Here is a 20,690-nt window from a genome sequence, read left to right on the forward strand (position 1 = left end):
ACTTGGGTGGCTAAGTTGGCAAAAAGGCCCAATTTCTGGGCTGCAGAAGGACCTGGACCAAGACTTTACAAACATTTCATGTCACTCGTTAAATAAGAATGGGTGAAAACAGCCCAGTGTTGAAAAGGCCAGGCCCCTGTGCTTCCCCCCATGTTCTTTTAAAGTCTGCGCTGCATGCAAGGTAAAATACCTGCCCATGTCTTCAGCCATGGGACTTCCCAGGATGTGCAGTGTCACAGGTGAAAGACAACCTGCAGCTGATAGGTGGGTATGTCACTGGGAGAACTAGGATACAGGTGCCTCCCTTTCGCCCCCTGCCCCCACCAAGTGGCCTTGGGGGAGCCAGAGGCTCTAGCCGCAGGGGCAGAAGCAGGGACCCCTGGATGTTCCCGCCAGAACTGCAGAATGTCCTGACTTTCTGTGCCCTCAGGCCAACTATCTCAGCCCTCAGGAGACCAGACTGTTCTGTGCCACAGGCAGAGAATAGGAGCGACCGAGGTGCACCCGTGGCAGGGAAATAGTGAGAGATACCCAGACACCAGGGTGCCTTTCAGAAGCTCTCGATTCAGAGGAGAAGCTAGGACTTGCAATCGGTGCTATCCTAGGGTCCCATCCTGCTCCACTTAAATTTCTGTCAGCTCTGAGCACCTCAATCATTGTATAGAAAACAATTTTGAAAAAATCCACCTCACTGCACCAGCTCCTCTCCCTGGGTGGAGGTTAGTCACGTCACCTGTGGCACTACTGCAAGGCACTAAGATACTATGGTGATAAGTAGTAGACGAACCTGTATAGACTAGAACACCTCTGGGGAGCAGGGAAGTACCGTTATGCTCATCTTGCAGATAGCGTCTCTGTGTCTCAGCTTCCCAAAGGACTTGCCTGAGGGCGCTGAGGAAGTTTGTTGGAGCTGGGACTTGAAGAGGTCTCCCATGTCTGTGGCTAGTTCCCTAACCACTAGACCAACCTTCCACCACTCAAGGGCAAGACTGACATCTATTGTTTGTATCTCTCTGTCTCTAAGCCAGAGGCTGCTACTGATTTTTAAGCCTCTACATTGAAGTCACAAAGGCCCTTGTAACCAACTACCTGGTATTTGGTGCAGCTGCTTCTTCCCCTATCCAGCAACATAAAAGACATGCACAACCTTCGTCTCATAACAAGTTCAACCAAGTGCCTGCTGCTTCACACCAAATAAAAACATCTCCTCCATGCTCACTGTAAAGAATATTTATTGTGAAACGTGATAACTGGATCCGCACTGACCGAATCTCAACTGTGCTGTTGTAAGTGCTCCCTATAGCTACGGGGTTAGAGTTCATCCTTTTGGGGTCAACTGATATAGTATGTCCATAATGGGGTGGGGGAGGCGTGTGATGCATGAAGCTTTAGCAATACAGATTTATGTACAGAAAGGGAGCAGAAGGGTGTGTACAATGGAATAAAACCCTACACCTGCCCTAACTAAGCTGCCCTCGAAGGGAACGGGTGTTTGAACAGGTCAGCACCATGTAGAAAACACAAACCCTGCCTCTAAAGAGCTGAAATATGGGTGCGGGGAGGTGGAAAGCGGGAACCTAGGAAATCCCGTGGCAATAACCACAGTCCAAAGGTGTCTGATGAGTTCCGCAATGTTTCTTAGGTGACCAACATCCAGGTCGCTTGCTGCAATTAAAATAGTCAAGTCAGTGTAGGAGTCAGTCAACCGTGGTTTGTCACCATACGTTTTCAGGGTAAGCAGCCAGTTTAACTGGCACAATTTCCCAGCCTCTGCAAGATTCCCCTCCCCGTAGCATTTCCTGATCATGGGTGCTACACTGGTGCTGGCTAAGCTTAGCCTTGTTTAGCCATGGCCTGCTAACCAACACTGTGCTTACTGCTTAGGAGAAAGGCAGCACCCAACACGCTTCCGCAGTGTCTGCCAATTGCTCTTTTGAGAGGATTGTTTCCTGAGAGCACCATGCCCAGTGCGGTAGCCTCAGAACATGTCTACACTAGGGCTTTATGGGACTCCCAGGTTACTATACTGGCCAAGTACTATGGTGTGGACACAGCTATAACGAGCACGGGTGTGTACTTGGCACGGTTCGCCCCCGTCTCTGTCACCTGTCTCTTTTGCGGCGTGAAGGAGACCCTGGCGCACATAGACCTGGAGTGCGCCGGGTTGCAGCCCCTGTTCCGGCTCCTCCTGACCATCCTTTTACCTTCCTGGCTGCACTTTTCGCCTCACCTTTTCATATACTCACACCCTATCCGTGGCCCCACAGAGTCGCGGGACCTCCTCGTCAACCATCTCCTGGCGATGGCCAATGTATAAGACCAGGGCAAGGAGGTTGGCTGAGGGGGTTTCCTGAGACTGTGGGGCCCATTTCCGATCCTGCCTTTGCTCATGTATCTGGGCAAAGTTCCTCTGGGCGGCTTCCGCTGGATCCCTTGACACCTTTGAGGAGCAGTGGGCGCTGTCCGGGCTTCTCTGCTCGGTATCCCCTTTGACCTCCATTTGACCCTTTGACCTTCACACCTGCCCCTGTTACATTTTTGGTTGTCCCCTGTAATTATTTGAGTTCCTGGACCTTGTGGATCCTCCCCTAAGGCTGGGGGAGGGTCCTTTAGCAATGGGTGGGCTTGTGCCTGCCCACTTCCCAGAACCCAATAGGACCAGTGTAGTAAAGCCACCCTCCAGGAGTGAAACAAACTACCCTAGTAAATGCAGTTTTGCTGGTATAGCTCTGGCTATGCTATAGGCTTCTGTCGACGCAGCCACATCAGTCAGGGATCACCCCTCATCACGTCCCTGACTGACAGATCTATGCTGGCCAAAGTCTGATTCAAATTTCACTGCAAAGCACTCACACAATTTTGGCAGCAGCGCTGCATTTTTGAGGTACCTTAGCGGGGCTTTACATGGGAAGCTCTAATGGTATCGTTCCCTGCAACAAGCAAGAAAATTCACTAAAACATGAGATTGAACTGAGCAATGCTTCTTCCCAATACAGCATTAGGGAGTAGTGGTTTCTACATGGACAAGGATGCTGTGGGTGAAAGATGTCTTAGACTCCAGATGTGATTATAATGTTTAAATATACAAATATCAGCTCTGAGTTAGTCTATTTCTCCTAGGCCAAAGCAGTTCTTCAGTGCTCTGCTAACACCTGGATATCATTGGCTGCTTAAGGTGCTTTCACCCCTTCCCTTTGAGCCCCTGGGGAGATACAGTAAACTTTTGTTCAGTTCTGGCCGCCCGTGCACATACGTCTTCATGTCTGCTGACGTCCTCTCTAGCAGACTTTTCTAATAAGGGCTCTCCCTGGAGGTTGATGCACGGCATTATTAAATGATGTCTCGCTTTAAAATAGATCAGTCTCTACATTTTGGGTTGGCAAAATCCTCTTGAGTGGCTTCTCAGCTTTCACACACCTGCAGCGTGAGTATCTGTTTAACGGCCCATTTCACAACCTCGTGTTGCCAATCGCCTTCGTTGCACGGAAGCAGCGACGAGGAGTGTCAGATGAGAAGCATTTGGGGATCGGGAATGGCTAAAGCTCACATGCCGCCTTACGGCTCGTTCTCTTTTACATGGGCCCCGACTGTAACAGTTATGTGGGGTTTGTATTTCAGTACAAGAGCTGGGACTGTTTTGTGGTCAATGGATTTGGAGCCTGGCTGACTGTTCCTATCCAGAGAATTTAACGAAGCTTCTGTTAAATAGAATGGGTGCTGAGTGCTATGATCAAGCAGATGTGGTGTGGGTTGGAGCCGCCTTCCTTTCTGAGACAGGAGAGACCATGGATTGAAACATTTAATCAAGAGGCTACAAGGGGTGGAAGTTACACCACCACTCTCACTGTTCCGGGCTGTTCCCGCTTATTTTAGGCTGTTCCCATACTCTAACAGCCTCACGAGGGTGTGTATCACTAATGAGCCTCTTTGGTGGCTAGAGGTTCCCACTGTCATGCTTAACACCACATTCAACAGGTGTCTGGATAGCTGAAAAACCAATGCCCTGGTGTAACTCACTGGCTCTGCGTTGTTCGTTAACCCTCTGGTGACTGTGGGCTTTCCTTTGTGGGATGCTTTCCCTAAAAGCACGTCTGCCGCAGGTAGTTTTCACAGCAGGTACCTCATGTCATGTTATCCCACCAAAGGAAGGGTTATGTTGCATGACTGATCTCTGACCTTAGCCAGACACTGGTGGGTATTGTACAGATCCACCGGGGCATTTAGTTTTACACCTGTATCTTTCTGTACTGCTAAATCTGACATACCTCTCCCTCGTGGCCCGCCAGGACAGCATTTTAACACGAACCTCCCCCCCGTTGCACTCAGCACCACGACCTGCCAGCACAGAAGAGGGGAAGCTGATTTCCAAAGGGAAAAGATTTGTTTCTTTGGCACTAAAAAAAGTAAGAACCGCCCGCAGGGTTATTGTTGTTGAGTCTGCTGATGCAATCGGTGATCGGCCTTAAAGTCTGTTAGCCATCCCGAAGCTGGTTCCTGTGTCGAAGGGATGAGCAGCAAGATAATCCTTATAGTCTCCATCGATCAGTTTGTCTGCATTGTTCTTGGCAAACCAGCAATCGACCTGCTGCTCTCCGTTGTAGATCTTCCTCTGCTTCCACACGACAGGAACCAGCCTACCTTTCACCTTCAGCGTGTTCACTGGTCTCAGGTTCGGCTCTTCAGTTGAGTTCTGACTGACCAGCTGGGGACTTCCACCCAGAGAGGCCTGGGTAAGTTTGACTTCATGGTACAAGAACTGACCTGCAAGGAAAGATTAAACTTACTTGTAAACCAGCTGCTTTGCTTTGTGACACAGTCTTTTAAGGGCGTCTCCAAAGTTGCAGCCAAATTACCAGGTTTTAATGGCTCTGGGGATTCTGAAGGGTTTCCCAGCAATGGTGGAAAGAAGCTACGCACTACAATGCTTTTGCTAGTCTCGCACCCACAAACAGGGAACTGTGACTAGAACTCTGCTCCTTCTTCACCTCCAGAAACACAGGCCTTGGCAAATTAAGCTTGGAAACTGCTTCTTGATCTGCCACTAGCAGAGAGCCTCCTGTTCCCCACTGGAGGGTAATATCACTTGTTTTATACCCACAAATCTAGGAAGGAGAGTGAGGTGATTAGGCCACCAGCCTGGAACTCAGGAGGCCATTCTCTGCTCTCCCACAGGCTTCCTGTATGACCTTGGTCAAGTCCCTTGTTGTTTAGGCTTCAGTTTCCCAGTGCGCAAATAGCACTTTCCTACCTCACAGGGGTGTTGTGAGGATAAATATCTTAAAATCTGTGAGGTGCTCAGATATTATAGTAATGGGGCCATATAATTACAATTGAAAGATACACTAGGGGAGATGGGTCACATGGAGAACAGAGGGGTGAGGACATTGAGGGTTTCTGATGGCAGAAAAGTTGGTCATGACTGGCTCAAGGCAAGAGTCCGACTTCTCAGCTGACCCATCCCATTCCTCTAGGCCCACCACCTCCTGCTTCTGTCCCTCATCCCCCTTTGAAATAGTCGCTTCTCCCATCTCACCCATCTCAGTCATAAACAGTTTGCTACAGGTTACAACTGAAAGAGCGTGACACCTACCTAGCAGTCCATGGGATTGAGGGGAGAGCCCTTTACTGTTGGAAATGTAGAATCCCAGGTGATTCCTCTGGTAGGGGGCAGGATTCTTGTACTGGTGGATCAGGATGACGAAGCTGATGGTGCCTTGTATTGCCACGGTGACATTGGAATTGGCAAAGACAGACACCTCAAGGCCACGGCTCCCCACCGTGGCACTCCGGTCACATGGCAAAATGAGTCTTTCCCCATCATCCAAGATGACCTTGGTGGGTGTGATCTCGACGTAGGATCGCTCTGGTTTATTGCTGAGGATTGTGATGGTGCTAAAGTAGGTCCGTTGTTTCTTGTGGCCGTTGGGAGGAGCCGGGGCACCAATTAACTGCCCGTTCACAGTTATGCCTTTTAGAGAAAAGAACCAGCGGTTTCAAATGTGAGCGACTGAACCGCTTCGAGCTGCTGCGGTGGATCATGCATAATGAAAACCTCATTTTGAGTGGACACTGAAGTACCACTCTGCTGGGATCCTAGTTCTCCCAGCTACCATCTTGTTTAAAACAACGGGGCCAAAATTTTCAAACTAAATTTGCAAATTAAGCCCCTAACTGCATATTTGGACATCCAAGTTTGAAAACAGGCCCCGGTCTATTAGCAGAGTTCTGCTACCATTGCCCTGCTCAGTGTGAGAGAGGATATTTTCCTTGAGCGCTGTGTTAGCATGGTATTTGAAAACTGCATTATCATCTCTCTAGGGCAGGTAGGCGATGGCTCGCTTTGACAAACACCATCCTAGAACCCTGCTCAGTCACACAGAGTGTTAGCCAGCATGGGGCTAATCTCATTCTGCACAGGACCATGGGACAGAGTTATTTCTGGTAAGAGAGGAATTGGACCTGGCCTAATACCACTGCTCTATAGGCCTCAGGGCTGTGGGTCATTCTCTGTAAGCTGCAGGACACTTAATGTGGCAATGGTGAGAGCTTATGGTACAACAGCCCTGAAGCCCTGCTGCCTGAGGCCAGAAAAGGTCCAACACAGGCGACAGCAGCAGAAATGTGATGGACGCCATCTTGGCCAACATGCTAGGGATTGAACCAGGGCTAAAAGCACAACGTCTACAGCTTGAGCGAAAGACCCCTCAGTGGGACAGCACCAGACTCATAGTCTCTGAGCACCGGCACAGAGAGGCACCTGTAACTCCAGTGGGTTATACACGCTTCTCCCATGCTGCCCTTCCAGCGTGTCTCAGTTCTGCACCGGAGAAGCCACAGGTGGCGGTGGGAGGCCAGGCTTACAGTGTGCCTGGCTCAAAGGGGTTGCAGAATTCTACAACTTGAGCCTGGTCGCTGAGGGGCACATTTCCCTGCCTAAGGGAAACTTTCCTTCTGACTGACTGCTTTTGCCCCACCTCCTGGGGTATAAGCAGCCAATCAGGACTACTGGAGGAGGCAGCGCTCTCTCCCTCTCCCCTCAGGAGCCCACACTGTTCTCATGGCGGGGCGGGGGAGCGGAAAAAGCCCAGCAGCTCAGGGCTGCTCCACTCTCTTTTCTCCCTTCCCCACCTATGAGCAATGGGACGGCTCCTCTGCAACTCCCTCCCTGCTGCACCTGGCCTTGGAAGGGGGGGTGAAGAGATGAAGGGGGAGCGCAGCTGAGACTGGGTGGGGTCAGAACAGATGGAGGGCTGGGGGAACTGGCCAATGTGATGTCACTTTCATTTCTTTGCAAAATGGCTGACACCACCCTCAGATGGTAACAATGGAGGATCACAACTGGCCTCACGCCATCAGTGCAGAGGTGAAAAGCTCCCTATCCCGCGGTCACGGAGAAACTCTCATTCCTCTCTCCATACACTTAGCTGCCATTTATTTGAACCTGGGCGACGCTGTTCTCCCTCTCAAGCCACAAAAAACCAGCCAACATAGCCGGTGAAGGAAGCTGGTGGTTTGTCTGCCAGGGGTTCAGTTTATACCAAAGCAAACAGGGGCTGGACACAGATGGGACAGGGAAGTTGGGCCAATGTGACAAAAGTGCCACACGAAATAGCTCTCTGGTGACTTTGTTTTGTTTCTTTTTTCCTTGTCAGACAGACTTTCATATTGTCTTTGGTTTTCACGCCTCTACCCCCACTCCACGGCTTTCCTGCTTTGCAAATAATCCACTTACTAGCCATGTTGCTTAGGAATTCCAGATCAGATCTGAATTTTGGGCAGTCAGGGGAAAGCAGAGACTTAATCGTTTGGGGTTTAGCTTTCTCAGGACTGATCCAGAGACAAAAACTGTTTTAGTCCATTTACTATAGACCCTCCTTTAAAACAAACAGTCTTTAACCGCCTCAGTGCTCAGGGACCCTTTTACTGCAGTTTGACAGGGACTTAGCACTGAACACCGCCAAACCCTAAGTAAGAAGTATGCAGTTAAATGCTAATAACTAGGTCAGATACAAAACCTGCCCATCCCACTTGGCCACGAAGACTCTGCAATCCTGTGGTTGCATTCAGCAACTTTGCAACCAGTGGGCTACGGAAGCGGAATCAGTTAGTGAAACCTGCAGGTGGAGAAAAGGGGAGGGTGGGGGACAGAGCCCTAGCATAATCTCTAACAGTGGAAGGCTGTTGGTTCATGTCAGCACCACAGGTTTGGCATCTAAAACTCAAGATGGCCATTTATTTAGCTGTGCCTGCTCCAGCTGTAGTCAAGTACAGCATACAGACCACATGTGTCTTACTAACAGGTGCTGCTTGCTCAGATCAAGCTGGAGCATTGCATTCTGGGTCTTTGTATTTCCATGGTCCCCATCTCCATATGAAATATATGGGGGGGGTGGCAATCTGTTCCATTTGACATGAAGTGGTTGCAGCTCCTGGCCTCCTGCCAATGGAGCCCTGGGTTGGGCACTCCTCAGCAGATTCTGCATGTGATTGGTGCTAAGCCATAGACAGCCACTAAGATCTCATGTGCCTCTGTAACACTGACAGACCCCGGTTGTCAGCGGGTGGGATCAAACCTGGGACTTCTAGAGCTTAGTGCATGAGCTAAAAGCCAACTGGCTGTTAGCTAAGGTTGTAGAGCAGACTCATTGTTTATCTCTCTCTTTAAGTGGTCTCGGTGCCCCTGGATGGGACAGAACACCACACCCAGAAGTTAATTGGAGATATACCAATCTCCTAGAACTGGAAGGGACCTTGAAAGGTCATCAAGTCCAGCCCTCTGCCTTCACTAGCAGGACCAATTTTTGCCCCAGATCCCTAAGTGGCCTCCTCAAGGATTGAACTCACAACCCTGGGTTTAGTAGGCCAATGCTCAAACCACTGAGCTATGTGTGGGTTACACCTCCATCTCCCTATCTGTAAAATGGTGACAGTGCCTTCTTTCCTCTCTGGCTTGTTGTAAGTTTAATGCATAAATCACCTTGTTGCTAAGTATTTTCACTGTAGGACTGATACCTGCATCTCAACTTTCCCCAGTGTAGCAGCTGCTGGGGTAGCCCCAACAGGATTCCCCATTGTCTTACCAGACTCATTATGATCGGAGACCAGTCTGAGAATGTCCCCTGGTTGCCCATCAATATTGAAGCAGACAGCTAGCTTGCTGGAGGGGAAATCAATGACAAAGTGAGGGTCTCCATCCGCTGAGAAGACATGAAAAGGAGAGCAAAGGTAAGAGACGTTCATGGAATACCAGTGCAATCTCACAAAACAGGTCTGAAAGAGCCTCGTCTCTGTTTTCTTCAAGATCTACTGGTACATTTTTAAAGGCTTTAGGGATAGCTGGTTTGTTCCCCCACAAAAATGTTGAGTTTCAGGTGAAAAGTCAAAAAACAAAATATTTCATTTGTGAAGTGCTTCCACCAGACTTCATGGGAGTTGTAGTTCAGGTGCCTCATACCCCCCATTATCCTCTATAGGCCAGGCTCCTTGGCTGGACTACGTCTCCCATGATGCACCACAGTTTCTCCTCTTGGTGAAGGGCTGCCATGCAATGCGGCAGCTGTGCAGTCATGGTGCATCATAGGAGACGTGATCCTGGTCCATGGAGAATAGGTGTGTGAGGCACCCAAACGACAACTCCCATAAGGCACCATGACAGCACTTCAGAATTGAAACATTTTTTTTTTCAGCTGAAAACATTTTGAGTGTTCACTTTTGATGAAAAAAATCAAAATTTTTCCATGGGAAGTAGCCACTTTTTGTTTAGTCCAAAACCCAATTTTCTATCAATAAACAGTTCAGAGGGACAATTTTTGATCAGCCCTAGGATTAGCATTAACACCAGGCACAATGAATGTTAACAATTGAGTTTGGGCAAGTCCTCCTGCCCATCGATATTAATTTGATGCAATAGCAGATAGATTTCCCACACAGCGAGTGATCCACTCCTGCAGCGCCAGATTGGCCTGAGCTGTGAACTTCAGAGCTAAGTGTGACCTTCTTTGGTGTCTGGTGAAATTCAGATCTTGGTTTAGGTCTATTTAATGTTTTAAAGGATGGTCAAAAAAAAACAATAAAAAATATTATGAAAACGTTTTGACATTTTTTTACTGGCTTTTAACATTTCAGCAATATTATTTTGAAAATCAAGTTATTGTGACACTAAAATATTGAAATAAAGCCCTTATGATCCCTAAAATGAACTGTCTGTTTTAAATAATGCACCTATGTCTTCCTAATATACCACCCTGCTGTGCCTCCTAATTAGCCCCCTCACTAACTTTTAGCAATTCCTGATCCTCTCTCTTTTTTCCTTTTTTCTTCCAAATTACTGGGTTTTAATCAGATGAATGGGATCTTTGCTGGTTTGCTCCAGGAGGGTGAATGCCAAAGGCAGTAAGAGTTGTGGCTTTTGTAAACCAACTGTTGTTTATCTTCAGTTACAAAGTATATAGAACTGGGAAATAGACACTGACCTGACGTTCTGGATATTTTAATTCTTTGTTTGTCTGGTTGCTTGGGTACACCTAGAAGTGGGGAAGAGAAAGCAGCCAGAGTTACAGGTACAATAACAGACTAAGCAATGTTACAACAATGTTCCCAAAACACTGCTCAGAGAAATTACGTGACTTGCTCAAGGACACACATTGAGTGATTAGCAAAGCCAGGATTATAATCCCAGTCTCCTACCTCCCAATCCTGTGTTTTAACCACTAGACAATCCTTTCTAATGATATAAATTTTGAGGGGGGCCTGTTTCAAAGGAATGTGTCCAATTATTACAGCGATTTTGTTTGTACCTGGTGGTGCTTTGTGTCCTTGCAAACTCTGCACTCTTTCCCCAGTGCCCTCAGTAGAAGGACTGGCATGGTCCTCCTTAGGCAGATCTGCCTGTAACTCCTTCATCTTCAGGGAGGTGAAGGGGGTGATGAAGTTGTAGGTCAGGGCCAATGACTTGGCTTTATCCATCAAGTGTTCCTTCTCCTCACTGTCATCGCTCTTCAGCCAGGAAGTCAGCAGCTCCTTGATGGTGAGATAGCTCCATGCCCTTTCAGCATAATTCTGAGCCTCTTTGCCATCCTCCATGCCAGGAGAGCCCCTGATGTCATTCTTGCTTGGGGCGTCTATGGCCACATCGGTTTTCAGGAGAATGTACTTGTTGGCGTTGCTGGCCGTCACCTCCACGTGGAGCTTGCCCGAGTTGCGTTCGATGAGCTTCCCGGCAATGACAATTTCGGACCCATTGAAGTAGTTGGGGAAAAGGTTCTGAGTGACCTGCTCCACGCTGTCTTTGGGATAATCAACCCGGATGTCGGAGAGAAGGGGCGTCCCTATCTCGTCATAGAGCCTGAAACAAGTCACATTTCCCACAGGTTAGTGTTTTCAGTCAGGCACGCGCGCGCACACACACACACGTGTTGAATTTGCCCTCGGGGTGGGATATTCCCCCAAGGTAATATCAGAGGCATGTTAGTAGGATGTTGCCTTTCCCTGGTTCTTTGAGCATGGATCCTGTGCTAGGATCTAGTGGCTGTATTCCACATGATCTCCTCTGATACAGGAGGCCTTGAAGGGGAAGATCTCAGCACTATCTGTTTTATGATTCTATGAAAGTCAGAATGGCTTCCACTAGATCTTGAATACTGTGTACAGATGTGGTCTTCTCATCTCAAAAAAGATATACTGGCACTAGAAAAGGTTCAGAGAAGGGCAACTAAAATGATTAGGGGTTTGGAACAGGTCCCATATGAGGAGAGATTAAAGAGGCTAGGACTTTTCAGCTTGGAAAAGAGGAGACTAAGGAGGGTATGATAGAAGTATATAAAATCAAGAGTGGTGTGGAGAAAGTGAATAAGGAAAAGTTATTTACTTCTTCCCATGCTATAAGGACTAGCGGCCACCAAATGAAATTAATGGGCAGCAGGTTTAAAACAAATAAAAGGAAGTTCTTCTTCACACAGTGCACAGTCAACCTGTGGAACTCCTGGCCCGAGGAGGTTGTGAAGGCTAGAACTATAACAGGGTTTAAAAGAGAACTAGATAGATTCATGGAGGTTAAGACCATCAATGGATATTAGCAAGGATGGGTAAGGAATGGTGTCTCTAGCCTCTGTTTGTCAGAGGGTGGAGATGGATGGCAGGAGAGAGATCACTTAATCACTACCTGTTGGGTTCACTCCCTCTGGGGCACCTGGCATTGGCCACTGTTGGCAGACAGGATACTGGGCTGGATGGACCTTTGGTCTGACCCAGTATAGCCATTCTTATGTTCTTACGTTCTTATGAAGATTAGACACCCATAATATATTGGTGTTTCATCTAGGGCTTTCTTACAGGACCTACCACATTCCTGGGAATGTCTCCCACTTGGTTGGATTGAAAAGCGTGTTTAAGGGACCCAGACCTGAGTTTACGGCTGCATGATTCCTCTGCTACAACTGATGGCCTGGCTGAGACCTAAGGCCACCTGGAGAGCACCGCTTTCCCTACCAGGCTTGAGCTTTCTAGTCTCAGCCTCCTCTTCTCTTGCAAGGCAGGACTCACAGAACCCTGAAATAAGGCATTGAAAGATAAACGAACAAAGAACTGACTTCAACTCTATTTTTGTGGTCATTGACTTTCATGCCTGCACATACAGGCTGTTAAAGAGCTGGGACTTTGGACATTTCTATTTTTTCTTTATAAAAAGCTTTTCAGTTCCCTTTTTTAGAATAGTATTGAGCACTCTAGTGCCCTCAGTCTAAGGACCTCAAAGCCCTTTGGAAGCATCAGTTAACCCTAAGAGGGCTATTACTCAATACAGGCCACAGAGTACTAAAACAAAGCACAAGTGACACTGGGACTTGCCTGATACCACACAGAGGGTCAGTGGCTTTGCTGAGAGGAGAACCCAGCAATCCTGATTCCATTTTACCTACTCTAACCGCTGGACAACACTCCACTACCTTTACAAGAAAGTCTTTTCTCTGATGAGCTCTTGCAGCCTGATATAGCTCCCTCGGCTTTCAGTGGTTCAGGATCATACACTTATGCTGCTGCTTTCCAAATTTCACATGCTAAGGTGCAACTCCCATGGGAAAGGTGGTGCATGGGTTTCCACAATGTATTAAAGTAGAAAGGGCAAGCATGCTAAGCATAGTGTAACAGAGCAACTCAACTATGATTGGAGGTGTGCAGGCTCACCCCTACGGATACCTAGGGAAAGTAGGAGTTTTTTTCCCCCATGGAAAATTTCATTTATTTGGCAGAAAGTCAAACACCAAAAAATTTTGGTCAAAAACTGAATAACTTTCGATGCGGAAATACAGCCACAGTGCCTCATGGGGGTTGTCATTTGGGTGACTCATGCTCCCATTCTCCTCTACAGGCGTGGCTCCCTGGTTGGGCTACATTTCCGCTGGTGCACCATGATCTCCCTCTTGAAGAGGGGCGGCAAAGCTATATGAAAATCCTTGGCTATGGTGTATCATGGGAGATGTAGTCCGGTCAGGGAGCCCAGCCCATTGAGGTGAATGAGGACAGGGAGGCAACCGAACTATGACTCCCATGAGGCTATGCTGCAGCATTTCCAAATTCAAATATTCTAGGTTTGAGGTGAAATATTTTTCAATAAAAAAACCAAATCAAAATTTTTCACAGAAAGCAGACACTGTTTGTGCCAAGGCACCTGCACATTATATCTAACATCTATTTAAATGAGCAATGAGTCCTTGTTTCTCCGCTTGCACCCTGGGGCGAGATGATGTAAGTGTCTCCCAGCTCTCCAGCCACCCAGATTTAGGCACACACGCAATATCTCTGTCAAAAGAATTTAAACCAAAACCTTGTTCCGAAGTGCACCAAAGCTGTACTATAGTACACTGTATATTGAGGGGGGTTAGAACTCCCAAGTAGCCATCCAGCCATGGAAAGAGCTCTACAACCATAGGAATGGCCATACTAGGACAGACCAAAGATCCATCTAGCCCAGTAGCCTGTCTTCCGACAGTGGCCAATGCCAGGTGCCCCAGAGGGAATGAACTGAACAGTGAACTGAACAAGTGAGCCATCCCCTGTTGCCTATCGTCAGCTTATGGCAAACAGAGGCTAGGGCAGCATTTCTCAAATGCAGCCACTGTGGACTTTTCTTGCATCCACAGCCTCCTGGGCAGTGTTTTGGTGGGGGTGGGGAGCGGCAAAACAGCAGCCTCCTCCCCCAGGGCCACCAGCAGTGGTTGGGCCCTGCCCACCTCTGGAGACACAAAAGCTGGAGGAACAGACAGCCAGTGAGTTCCCCACCTCCCACTGCTGCTGGGGTCAGGCTCCAGCCCTGGGGTGGTAGGTGGCAGGCTCCAGCCATGGGGCTTCAGGCGCCATTTCCTGGCAGTACAGGGTTGGGCTCTGGCCCCAAGGTCAACCCCCCTCCATCACCCCTGGTCCTCACTGCCTCCCCCAGTGCTCCTGGCCCCTGCTGCCTCCATAGCCACCTCCCCAACCAGGGCTTAATCTGTCCCCAGGTTTGCCTGGGCTGAGTAAGTCTGCTATGCAAAGTGATATTTGTATGTTTGTTAATCTCACTTTGCCCAGCAGACTTAGTAACTAGGAAGTCTTTAAAAAAAGCAACCAAAAAAGCAAAAGCCACAAGAAAAAAGATAAGAACATGCAAAGCACCTTATTTGTGTTCCTGTTCTGTTTAGGGTCAGTAAAGAATAGAGACAACTGTACATTATTTTTATTATTGAGTCTGCAAAAAAAAATCTACATAAATCAATTACACTGATTTAGACACGTGTATGTGCATATTTATTTGTTTTTCCTAAAGTTAATTCAGTATTTTAGGAAAAATTGTCAGAGCAGCCACCAATAAGAGTTGGTGGCCGCACTCTGAGGCCACCAAAAAAATTGTTGTGAGAACCCCTGGGCTACAGACACCATCCATGCCCAGACTTGTAAGGGCTTATCTGAGCGACACCTCTCACCCACCATCAAACCTGTAAGAGCCCCAAGTTTTTGAGGGGGAAGGGCTTATATTGGCACCTACATTTTGCTAACGGATCATATCTTTATAAACAAATTCCCTGGGAAAGCCGAAATCTAGATCCACCATCCACAGCTAGAGCCTGTCTCTACTGTGACTTTATCTGAGGTCCCTCCTCCCCAAACCCAGGCCCACAGGGGTGACCCAGTCTCGTCCAAGGCCCCAGTGCGCCCAGGGCGAAGCTCTACAAACCCCTTTAGCTGTGCGGCTGCATCCTCCTCCTCCTGGATCCGCCGCATCATGCCGCAGTTCTCCAGGGACATCCTCTCCAGAAGCTTGTAGTCGACGTCGTCGCCAATGCCAATGGTGAAAAGGCAGAATTTCTCACGGATGGTCTCCTTGGTGTTGCTGAGGATCTTAGAGGAGAGCGTCTCCCCGACCGTGGGCCGCCCGTCTGTCAGGAGGATGATCAGGGAGACGCTCCTGGCGTCAATGTCGTTCTGAGCGATGTAATTGTTAAGCAGCTTTGCACTCGTCTGGACAGCCTCATTAATATTAGTTCCTGGGAATGCAGCAAAGTCATGAGTTTATTTTCATAAAATAGAATATCAGGGTTGGAAGGGATCTCAGGAGGTCATCTAGCCCTGACTATGTGCAGTGCAAATAGCTGACAAGAAAATCTCAACAGCTTGCAAACATCTGATACGTTCTACTCATTGTGATGTGCCCTTTCCCTCAAAAACAGTACTGTTCCTGTAAGCGGGCTCTGTTACTCCACCTCTTGACAGGACTGTATCTCTGTCAACCGGCACCACTACAAATACAACATTTGCCACTCCAGTGACTGCAACAGAGGAGGTGGAAAACAAGGCTAAAAATACTAGAGTCAGTCCTGAAGCGAAATCCTGGCTCCAGTCTTGAATGTTAGAAGTTGGGAATCTAAACCCAGAACCCCAAATGGATTTTTGGAGCCTGACCTTGTTTTAAGCCATGAGGACACATTTTTAACCTCATAACTATATACATGAAATTACAACCTATAACATCACTGTAACAACAATCATATTATAAGGCATCATGAGCCTTCCGAAGACGCCCGACATGACAGACTTTGCATTGGATACCACACTATCATATTATAAGGCTGAACGTGGGGTGTTCCCCCGAGATACAGAGTGTCACTTGTTTTTCAAAAACAGAGGAAAGAAATCCCACATGCTTACCAGTATCCTTTTTAAACCATAACTCAGCAAAATAGCATTGAAGACTGAAAGCAGTGATTTTTTCCCCCAAAAATCATTTTGCAGTAAAGGGCTCATTTGTGGGTAGGTGTACAAATACTGATGTGAAGACACCCAGCCAACATCTGTTTGCTAAACCAGACACATTAAAGAAGCAAATCAGAATGGGACACCCGCTGAGATAGACAATCAATACATCTCTTTTTTTCAAACTTCAAAGTTTGGCATGCCGTTAATTATTTCCCTTTGTTTTGAGCTGTAATTAGTCATATCCACTCAATGCAGGCTCAGCTGGCCCTTGCTTGGTTCTCCTATGATACCTCTGGGATAACATGCTTTGTTCATTTGGTAATCACCTTTGGTAATTGCTTAGCTAGGCATGTCCCCCACCCCACCCCACCCCGCCTCTTCCTGAACTCTTTAGCTACTTAGTACAGGCAGTGCAACAGACCATCCTGTTTGCTCATTTTTCCTTTGGAATGCTTCAGTTAGAACGAATGCTCATTGTTTAGGCTGATAAGGAAAAGTAGGGGAAGCCCTTGCAGATCTTTGGCCAGCTGGAGTCTCTTGTCTTCCCAGAATTTCTAGAGATCATTTTACAGGGCTTTGTGCAGGTAATTTGGTGCTTAGACATTAAACTGATGATGAGTCCCCAAGAAGTACATTAGGTTACTGGGATTCCCAAATACATTTATACTGTGGACCACAGCTTAACAGAGAGATCATTGCACCAAATACCTCCTCTTCTATTACAATTAGAGGCTTATTACTTATTTATTTTGTTACAGTAGCACTAGGATCCCTAGTCATGGATCAAGACCCCTCTGAGCTAGGCACTGTAGAAACAGCAAGTCAAACACGGAACAAAGACACCTTCCCTCCCATTTGCAATCCCTGTGGCAGCTCCTGCAACTACTTGCATGCTAAATTAACATTAAGAAAGCCTTGAATGTATCTCCAGCTGCCCCTTAACAGTTGCTTAGCAGCTGGAAACAAGGAGAAGGAGCCAGCACCATGTGACCAACCAGCTCTCTGTAGGCCACAGTTTGAGAACAGCTAGTTTAGATAGTTGGGAAGCTTGTGTGATGAGAAGTCAGAGGGTGGGATTTTCAAATATGCTCAGCAGTGGGCTAAATCTGCTACCAGGGAAATGAACAGCAAAGTTCCTATTGACTCCGACAGCGAGGCCAGTGCTGAGAACCCTTTTGATAATTCCACCTGGTGTTCCCTGAGAGATCTGCAAGGTCTCAGGCTGGTGTAAATTAATCAAAGGAACAAGTCAATCCCACCTGGGTCTCCATAGCCTACCTCCAGTAGGTGATATGCTATGGATGTACTTTTTGGCATCTCTTATGTTGGTTGGAGTCACTGGCACCATACGGTCCTGTTGCCAGACCTTGATTCGGTCAGAAAAACCAATAATATTGAAGTGGTCCTCTGGCCTTAGGTCCTTGAGAATGGTGAAAAGAGCATCTTTGGTCTAAAGAAAAGAAAAGAAACGTACAAGTCAAATTCTCACCGCTTTAATGGCAAGGGCCCAGATCTTCAATGATATTTCGGCATCTAACTCCCATTGATTCCAATGGGAGTTGGATGCCTAAATACCTTTGAGGATCTGAGCCAATAAGCCTCACTCCCTAGATGTTTATTATTTGTATTACAGTAGCACCTAGCGACCAGGGCCCCACTGTGTTAGGTGCTGGACAACTATATAATGAAATGACAGTCCCTGCCCCACAAAAGCTTGCAATCTAAGTGTAAGATAGGAGACACTATCTGGATATAGGGGACAAGGGAACAGTTATGAATAGTGGGGGAGCGGCTGCAGCACACCCATTGCCTAACCATTGTCAAGTCTTTTGCAGGCATCGTGGCGTAGGTAGGTTTTAAGGAGAGATTTAGGGGAGGATAGTGGCTTTGCAGGTATTTACAGGCATACGGGACAGCCTGGCAGAATTCATGAAGGAGCTTGTCCAAAAGAGTGACAAATAGGGTAATCCAGGGTGATAGAAATCAAATATTTCCAGACCTGGAGTTTTTATACAAAGAAAACCTGAAGAAGAGCACAAATGTCCCATCAAGCTGAGGGCAATATTTCTCTTGATTCTGCATTGAAGCTGCTGATTTCATTGCAAACAAATTACCCATTGCAATGGAATTTCTTAGTCATCCCTCCAGCTGGTGATCTGGGGTCTGATCCAAGGTCCATTCGAAATCAGTGGGACTCTTTCCACCAACTTCAATGTGCTTTGGATCAGACGAGGGGAGCCCTGAGCACCTCCTACTGATCCGCATCCAATTTGTAAACCCTTCCCAAATGTTATTTTGATGATTTCTCTCTCCCTTTCCCCCCTTTCCAGTCTGGCAATAACTGAGATTTAATCCACTGTTACGTTTCTGCAGAAGCATTCCATGACTGTTTCAGAGACAATGCTACTAATAGAGACAGAGACAGTGATCAGATGGTGCCCTTGTATTTTAGCAGTGGTGGGAGGTTCAGATTTAGGGTTTGGTCCAGAAAAGCACCCAAGAGTTTGAATGCTTTCCCAGACCTCTGAGACCAGCTCTCCCTGGCAGCATGTGCTAGACATTCGCTACTTCCTGGAGCGTTTCTTGGCATTTAGAACAATGAGGGAAACCTAATAGCGGGTGTTACAAGAATAAAGGCAGGGTGGGAGTTCACATCACTGGGGACGTTGCAGTCCCATGTTTTGCTGTAGGGTGTAATCTTTGCTTTTCATTCTTAAAGCACTTTGCAGACACTAGCTAATACTAACACCCCTGAGGGGGTAAGTAAGCATTATTACCACCCTTTTACAGATGGGGAAACTGAGGTTCAGAGAGATAACTTCATTTGGCCTATATCCTACACCAAGTCACCATCAAGACTGGGAATAGCACGCGGGAGTTCCCAGCTGTCAGTCCAGTAGGCCACGCTGCCTCTCATTTATACATGGAAGAAGTAGGGCAGTGAGACCCAGTGGAGGTGCGAGTGGATCCTACTACATCACAATGAGGGTGTAGTTGGCCATTTGCTCCTAGAAAATGCTATATAAGTGGATGGAGAGTCTGAAGGGGAGTAGGGAGTGTGGTAGGTTGCCATGTCAACCGCTAGAGAGGAAACTCTTGTGCTGGAGGTGAAGGAGGCTGAGAGGTTAGCAGGCTACCAGGCCTCTGCATCTGTAAATTGCCAACTGTGATGTTCCCCTGGTGTTATCTGGACTGGTGATTCATAGATTCTAGGACTGGAAGGGACCTCGAGAGGTCATCGAGTCCAGTCCCCTGCCCTCATGGCAGGACCAAATACTGTCTAGACCATCCCTGATAGACATTTATCTAACCTACTCTTAAATATCTCCAGAGATGGAGATTCCACAACCTCCCTAGGCAATTTATTCCAGTGTTTAACCACCCTGACAGTTAGGAACTTTTTCCTAATGTCCAACCTAAACCTCTCTTGCTGCAGTTTAAGCCCATTGCTTCTTGTTCTATCCTTACAGGCTAGGGTGAACAAGTTTTCTCCCTCCTCCTTATGACACCCTTTTAGATACCTGAAAACTGCTATCATGTCCCCTCTCAGTCTTCTCTTTTCCAAACTAAACAAACCCAATTCGTTCAGCCTTCCTTCATAGGTCATGTTCTCAAGACCTTTAATCATTCTTGTTGCTCTTCTCTGGACCCTCTCCAATTTCTCCACATCTTTCTTGAAATGCGGTGCCCAGAACTGGACACAATACTCCAATTGAGGCCTAACCAGCGCAGAATAGAGCGGAAGAATGACTTCTCGTGTCTTGCTCACCACACACTTGTTAATGCATCCCAGAATCACGTTTGCTTTTTTTGCAACAGCATCACACTGTTGACTCATATTTAGCTTATGGTCCACTATAACCCCTAGACCCCTTTCTGCCGTACTCCTTCCTAGACAGTCTCTTCCCATTCTGTATGTGTGAAACTGATTGTTCCTTCCTAAATGGAGCACTTTGCATTTGTCTTTGTTAAACTTCATCCGGTTTACCTCAGACCATTTCTCCAATTTGTCCAGATCATTTTGAATTATGACCCTGTCCTCCAAAGCAGTTGCAATCCCTCCCAGTTTGGTATCATCTGCAAACTTAATAAGCGTACTTTCTATGTCAATATCTAAGTCGTTGATGAAGATATTGAACAGAGACGGTCCCAAAACAGACCCCTGAGGAACCCCACTTGTTATACCTTTCCAGCAGGATTGGGAACCATTAATAACTACTCTCTGAGTACAGTTATCCAGCATATCATGCGAGACCATATCAAATGCCTTACTAAAGTCTAGGTATACCACATCCACCACTTCTCCCTTATCCACAAGACTCGTTATCCTATCAAAGAAAGCTATCAGATTGGTTTGACACGATTTGATCTTTACAAATCCATGCTGGCTATTCCCTATCACCTTACCACCTTCCAAGTGTTTGCAGATGATTTCCTTAATTACTCGCTCCATTATCTTCCCTGGC

The 20,690-nt window shown here is 47.2% G+C and overlaps 1 protein-coding gene across 4 annotated transcripts in view; it reads right to left on the bottom strand.

Annotated features, from left to right (window-relative positions):
• Window positions 1–1,215: 1,215 nt before the first annotated feature.
• Window positions 1,216–20,690, bottom strand: part of ITIH5 (inter-alpha-trypsin inhibitor heavy chain 5) — a 67,456-nt gene continuing 47,981 nt past the window's right edge. For all 4 annotated transcript variants that reach the window (XM_045028934.1, XM_045028944.1, XM_045028952.1 and 1 more), the window contains 7 exons: window positions 17,503–17,674; window positions 15,206–15,515; window positions 10,797–11,344; window positions 10,473–10,523; window positions 9,081–9,197; window positions 5,591–5,968; window positions 1,216–4,761 (listed from right to left, as the gene is read on the bottom strand). In XM_045028934.1, coding sequence (XP_044884869.1) covers window positions 4,463–4,761; window positions 5,591–5,968; window positions 9,081–9,197; window positions 10,473–10,523; window positions 10,797–11,344; window positions 15,206–15,515; window positions 17,503–17,674 — 1,875 coding nt within the window. In that variant the 3' untranslated portion in view covers window positions 1,216–4,462. The remainder of the gene's footprint in view (window positions 4,762–5,590; window positions 5,969–9,080; window positions 9,198–10,472; window positions 10,524–10,796; window positions 11,345–15,205; window positions 15,516–17,502; window positions 17,675–20,690) is intronic.

Source organism: Mauremys mutica, chromosome 1, assembly GCF_020497125.1.
Source record: "Mauremys mutica isolate MM-2020 ecotype Southern chromosome 1, ASM2049712v1, whole genome shotgun sequence".
Classification (NCBI taxonomy): domain Eukaryota; kingdom Metazoa; phylum Chordata; order Testudines; family Geoemydidae; genus Mauremys; species Mauremys mutica.